The following is a 6,062-nucleotide window of genomic DNA, read 5'->3' on the forward strand; positions in this document are numbered from 1 at the left end:
ATGCCGTTAGAGTGGGAGCTCACAGCTCGATTTTCAAGGTCTGACGTTGAATGACGACAAGATTGGGAAATAATCTCCATCATCTCCATCATCATCTCCATCATCATCATCATCTCCATCATCATCATCATCTCCATCATCATCATCATCTCCATCATCATCATCTCCATCATCATCATCATCGTCATCATCGTCGTCGTCGTCATCATCATCATCGTCATCAGCACCACCACCCATGTTCTACCTGTGAAGATGTAAAAGAATAATCTTGAAGCTCCGAGACAGCTCTCGAGAAGAGAAAAGTCTCCGCTCTCTTCTCATCACCTAAATTCATGCATGTCACTACAAAACCATCCGCACCCCCAACCTGCTCACAATCCCACAATCTTGTCACTTCACCGAACCGGCCGATCGCGTGAGGAGCAGAAACAATGTCTCGTGGAGAACAGACGCTCCCACCTGGATCAGAGCTCAAAACTTCCTCTTCCACCCCATTCTCTTTCTCACTGCAAGCTTGAGCAAGGTGCGAGTTGGTCGTCGAGAGGAACTCCAACTCGCTGTCCACGTACTGCCGAAGCTCGTCTTCTTCCATTGGCGGCGAGCAGACGACAGCAACAACGTCCGAGTCCCTCGTCCTCATTTCTCCTTCTACCTCCCTCAGCTTCCACAGGGAGTCCACGTGGAGCAGGAACAGGAATCTCTTCAAAGGATCAGCGACCGATCGCACCACGACAGCCTCGGAGACGACCCGCAGCTCTTGTCCCCCATCATGGAACACCAGGGAGACCCGCAGGCTTGCTGTGCCTTCCTTGATGCCCCTCAACTTGGCATGGACCATCAAAGGACAGGAGGCATTGGTGGTTTGCCAATCCTCGAAGGGGAGGGAGACTGCAGCTCCCTCCATGCTCACCAGCAGCTCTGCGACCTTCCCTGGGCAGTTGGAACAGGCTCGGACGTCCACGAGGGAGGGAGGGACCTGGCTGAAGGCTCTGGGGTGTAGGACTGTGATGAAGCATCCTGCACTTTCCTCATGCAAGTCACTGGACACTGACATCGCGAACATTAGCAGCAGGAGCCAAGATGTGCGAGTCTTCATTCGAGTTCGCATCTGTTGATCACCAGCCTTGATACATTCCACTCCCAATCCTCCCGACACTGCTCTGCAGAATCATGTGTGTGCTCGTATATGTCTTCCCGCCCGAATCTTAGCAACAGGCATGCGGCACATCTCGCCACTTGGTGATGTTGCCCATCGATCAGCAGCTGCGATTCAGCTCTCACTGCCTGCCAGCACTTTAGGAGCCCAACAGCTTTGACACATCAACCTTCATTGACTGACTCCTTCTCCTTCTCCTTCTCCTTCTCCCTCTCCTTCTCCTTCTCCTTCTCCTTCTCCTTCTCCTTCTCCCTCTCCCTCTCCCTCTCCTTCTCTCTCTCCTCTCCTCTCCTCTCCTCTCCTCTCTCTCTCTCCTCTCCTCTCCTCTCCTCTCCCTCTCCCTCTCCTCTCCTCTCCTCTCCTCTCCCTCTCCCTCTCCCTCTCCTTCTCCCTCTCCTTCTCCTTCTCCTTCTCCTTCTCCTACTTCTCCTTCTCCTCGTTCTCCTACCCTCCTTCTTCGCTTTCTTCTTCTCATTGTCCTGGTCCTGATCTACCTCATCGTCTCTCTCCTCCTTCCCTACTTTCCTTCCCGCACATCTTCTTCACTGCCATAGTCTCGATCTCCATCGCTGAGCACGTATGGCCTTTGATTTACTAGCCGCATCCCGTTGATCCCACCCCCACTTTCCCTCTGCTTTCAGTACTAATGAGGGGTGGGGTCATTGCCCCTCTTTCACCCCCAATATTTTCTTTGCCTCCCGCCTCTAGCCCGTCCTATCTCATGCTTCGTCCCGCCATGGCAGTCCTGCCGCCTCTCCGCCGCGACCTCCTCCTCCCACTACGCCTGCCTGCATGATTTGACCTGTTTCTCCCCCTTCCTTCCTCCCTTCCGTCCTCTCCTTGTGCTGCCAACCAGCCAGTGCGCCTGACCGTATGCGTCCCTGCCAAAAGGGTACAGCCTGTCTCTATCGAGTTCCAGCTAGTCGTGCTGTCTCTCGATAACCCTTTTCCTCTTTCTTCCACTATCTCCATGCTTGTGCGTCTGCGTTTCTTCAATTCCGGCTCTCTCTTTCTCATTGTCCTTCCAATCCATTCTCCGTGCCCTTCATTTCTGTTGCGCACGCGCGTTCTCCCAAGGCTGCTTTCTTTAGCCACCAAGGCAGCATTCCTCCTCTCATTCATGCAGGGACACCTGTGTAAATTTGGTGTTGTCTTGTGGTCTTCCTTGTCCCTTTCTCTCAACAGCTTTGTACGCCACTGCATCTTCACAACGCCATGCCCTCTGAAAACACTTTGCCTGAGAAAAGATGCTATAGTTGAAACGAGTGTTGACAACGGCAACAAAACGTTGTCCAAACAGTCTCCATTTTGCCATCACTTGCTCTTGATCTGACCCTTCATCGTCCACTAGGCAAAACAGAACAACATGGCGACTGAAACTTCGAGCGAGCGGCGATCTAGGGGTTCTTGCGACCACTTGCTCGATCTTCCTTCCAGCGGGCTGTTGGTGACGTTTGAACCCGACCAGAACGAGGTGAGAGAGACAGAGACATAGAGGGAGAGGGAGAGAGGGAGAGGAGGAGCAGGAAAATGGCGAACCCTTACGATCACTCCCTCACAGTTCAAGGTCATGGTGGGCCCCTCCTACGTTTGTACCCATGACACCTCTCCTCCCAACGGTGATTGCTCGATGTCTAGGGAAGCTGTGCTCACTCACAACATCACAGGACAACGGATTCTGTCTGAAGATCGGCATACGATGGTCCGTCGCTTTGCTGGTATGTTTGTGGTACGATGCGAGGTTTTGATCTGAGATGTTGTTTTGCATCACATTAGGCCAGTACAAGTTGGATCGAGAGGTAACCTTTTCACTTTGGTTGCACGTGGTTGTGATCAGGTTTTTAGCAGATTCCAAGCAAGAGATCTGCTGGGTGAGGAGTTTCCGCGTCCTGTCTGTAATGTGCTCTCAATGCTCATTAACGCGGTTACAGGGGCGGGGAACATATGCGGGAGCTGGGGATAAAGCTTAGGAAGCTTAGCTAATTATTCTTACTGTAAATGCTGTCAATAGAGTGGGAAATTACTGAATGCGGACACAGGAAATTCACAAACAATTTTTTTATTTTTCACAATTTTTCATGAGCAATCCTCGCTGATTCCAATACAACTATTCCTTACTGAAGAGACTTGAAGTTTCCGAGCTGCTCAAGCACGGTCTGCTTGGTGACCCAGTACTGGTGGATGAATCCTCCGATGGCGATCATGGCAAGGCGGGAGTGCTTGATCTCAGCAAGGCGGTACCTCTCGAGGGTGGCCTCGTCCTTGGCAAGGCCGAGGGGATCGAAGGCAAAGTCACCAGGCTCACGCTTGCCCTGAAGGGTCTCGAAGAGAGCAACAACACCGAAGATCTCGACAAAGGAGATCCAGAAGATGATCTGGGATCCTCCGCCCTGCTGGACGAAGTAGTCGTGGGCATCAACGGGAGCCATCTTGGGGAAGAAGGGGAAGGTGTAGAGCTCCTGGACGATGAATCCAAGAACGGCAAGCATGGCAAAGCGTCCGTGCTTCAACTCAGCCTCGCGGAGAACGCGAAGATCGAAGACATCGGAAAAGCCCTTCGGGTGACAGTCAGCAATCAGTTAGTGTGAACATCTCGTTGACACTCACAAGGGGGTCGAAGCCAACGTCACCAACGTAGGATCCATCGAGGTTGGATGGGCGCTTGAGGAAAGGAACAGCAGCAGAGAAGTCACCAGACTGCATCTTGAGGCTCTTGACGGCCGCTGGCAGAGTTAAGTTAGGAAATAGTACATGGAATGTCGTAATAAAACACGTAGGCACTGGCAACTCGACAAAAAGGCAACAAAACTGCATCACTCGACAACAGAAAAGAAGATCAAAGATAACGTCAACAATCCGCAGTATTAAGTTGTTTCCAAACATGTCAAGCAGCTGCACCATCACAAGATCCCGCGTCCACTCCCTCCCCCGTACGGTCGTCCAATCAGGTCACAAGTCTCAAGATCACAGAAACTATGCGAGAAGGCTGTATATCGTATCAATCCATTGCTTACCAGTGCGGGCCTTCATGGGGGCGAAGGCCGCAGGGGCGAAGGCAGAGGCGGAGGCGACCGCGGCGGCGAGGACTGCTGCGCGAAGCATGGCGCTGGCTTGGGGGAGGCGCCTCCCCCTCCCCCTTTAAACAAGAAACATTTCCCCCACCCTACCCTTCTTTGATTCCACCCCTTCAAAAAAATTACCCACCCATCTAGAATCAGTACAATTTAGATGTTACACCGGTACTTTATTATAAAGTACTTCAACCCTACCCATGCTCTTTGATTTTTGTTTTACCCCTACCTACCCCCTTTCCCACGAGACTACCCCCATTGCCACCCCCCACCCCCATAAAAGGCCCTCAGCCCCATCGCCCCCCGAGGAAACCCGTCAAGAAAACGTGATAGCGACATCAGGGGGTAGGGGTAACTACCTATACCCCTAGAGCTAGTCAATATTTATGTCGATTGAGGGTACACTACCCTACCAATCGTAAGGCAATAAGACATCCCGTAATTTCATACACACAATCTTCAAAATCCAACTGAAATTGAAAAATTCAGGAGCAGATTCGTGAAAATGTGAAATAAATCTTGAAATATTTTCAGCACCCCATAAACCTCTTACAAAACCACCCCCTGAAGCTCACAGACATCTCCCCGGCCATCATCACGCCGCCAGTGATCCGGGAGCTTGTGACTGCTCGGCCCAAATCGCCAGGGTACAGGCATGTAGCGGAATTCCTATTCCCTTTCCTATGAAATCAAATGTTCACAATGATGACCTCAATCATGACTGTGCGGCTCAGCTGGTTGAACTACTACTCGTCACACTAAAATAACTAGATGAGTAGACTCCGGCGAGGCTTGACCCTGCGGCCGTGATCGGACACTCGACTCAGTCGCACACGGCGAGAAGAGAAAAGACAGTGAGAGCCGGAACTTAAGGCTTAACATGGCCACTGGCCGGCGGCTTAGCCTAGTAGCGCCCCGGCCACTGAGCTGTCAGTGTCGGCCCGGGCGGCGGTGGCGCCCGGCGCCCCCGGGCCCGGCCGGGCCCGGCCGGCCGCCGGCCGCTGGCCGGGGCCGCACTGATCGGCCCGAAGCGGCCCGCTGACGGCGGAGCCCGGCGGCCGCCGGCCGTGTACGATCAGTACGCGGCAGCCGGTGACCTCATAGACACTCTGTGAGCCTGAGTCACCGGCCCGTCGCGGCAAGTCTGGCCAGTGTCAGACACTGTGACAGTTACACAAAGTAACGGACATCGCCGGGTCGGACGGTCGCTGCGGCAGAAGTTCTAGAAATCGGTTGACCCTATACAGTCACAGAACGGTACTGATAATAGTACGAGAATTTATCTAAAAAACTTTTATGTGGAAGTATTTGAAGAAGCTTTTGTAGCAATCTAATCATATCGCTACCATTCTTTATTGTTGTGGTACAAAATGTACTGTCCATAAAATCTAAAACTCGCAGTACTAAATAAAAAAGGCGGGAAACCGCATGATGTCAACAAGTGCAGTGAAAGACCAAGAGAAGAGGAGAGAAGAGGAGAGGAGGTCGAGGAGGAGGAGGAGGAGGAGGAGGAGGAGGAGGAGGAGGAGGAGAGAGAGAGAGAGAGCCCAAAAGAGCCGAGAGGAGAGACTAAAAAAGAGAGACCGAAGAGAGGTAGACCTAGGGGGAGAGAGATGGGAAAAAGAGGGGGAGAGAGCCCAGAAGAGGCCCGGAGGGGAGGGTGACCGGAGAGGAGAGAAGACCGAAGGGAGAGACGGGGGGGGCCTAAAGGAGGAGACCCTGCCCTCCCCTGGGCAAAACTGGGGGGGGTTTTTTTGTTTTTTCAAAAGGAAAAAACTTGTTTTTACGGGGGAAAATTCAGGGCCAGAATAAATTGTGGCCCTTTTTTTTAAAAA

General features: G+C 52.4%; 3 protein-coding genes across 3 annotated transcripts; 1 reads left to right on the forward strand and 2 right to left on the reverse strand.

Annotated features, from left to right (window-relative positions):
* Positions 1-220: 220 nt before the first annotated feature.
* Positions 221-1,096, reverse strand: GUITHDRAFT_143448 (hypothetical protein; the record flags this gene model as incomplete). The annotated part of the gene is made up of 2 exons (XM_005826371.1): positions 221-244; positions 368-1,096. The coding sequence occupies 2 exons, from the start codon at positions 1,094-1,096 to the stop codon at positions 221-223; spliced, it is 753 nt and encodes a 250-aa protein (XP_005826428.1).
* A 1,426-nt stretch (positions 1,097-2,522) lies between these two features.
* On the forward strand, positions 2,523-3,139 carry GUITHDRAFT_114409 (hypothetical protein; the record flags this gene model as incomplete). Its single annotated transcript, XM_005826372.1, has 6 exons — positions 2,523-2,630; positions 2,718-2,775; positions 2,824-2,874; positions 2,933-2,955; positions 3,005-3,027; positions 3,088-3,139. The coding sequence occupies 6 exons, from the start codon at positions 2,523-2,525 to the stop codon at positions 3,137-3,139; spliced, it is 315 nt and encodes a 104-aa protein (XP_005826429.1).
* A 60-nt stretch (positions 3,140-3,199) lies between these two features.
* On the reverse strand, positions 3,200-4,279 carry Lhcr10 (light-harvesting Chl a protein 10). The gene is made up of 3 exons (XM_005826457.1): positions 4,171-4,279; positions 3,764-3,879; positions 3,200-3,711 (listed from the first exon to the last, which is right to left on the reverse strand). The coding sequence occupies exons 1-3, from the start codon at positions 4,256-4,258 to the stop codon at positions 3,271-3,273; spliced, it is 645 nt and encodes a 214-aa protein (XP_005826514.1). The 5' UTR covers positions 4,259-4,279; the 3' UTR covers positions 3,200-3,270.
* Between the last annotated feature and the right edge of the window lie 1,783 nt (positions 4,280-6,062).

Source organism: Guillardia theta (assembly GCF_000315625.1).
Source record: "Guillardia theta CCMP2712 unplaced genomic scaffold GUITHscaffold_75, whole genome shotgun sequence".
NCBI classification, from domain to species: Eukaryota; class Cryptophyceae; order Pyrenomonadales; family Geminigeraceae; genus Guillardia; species Guillardia theta.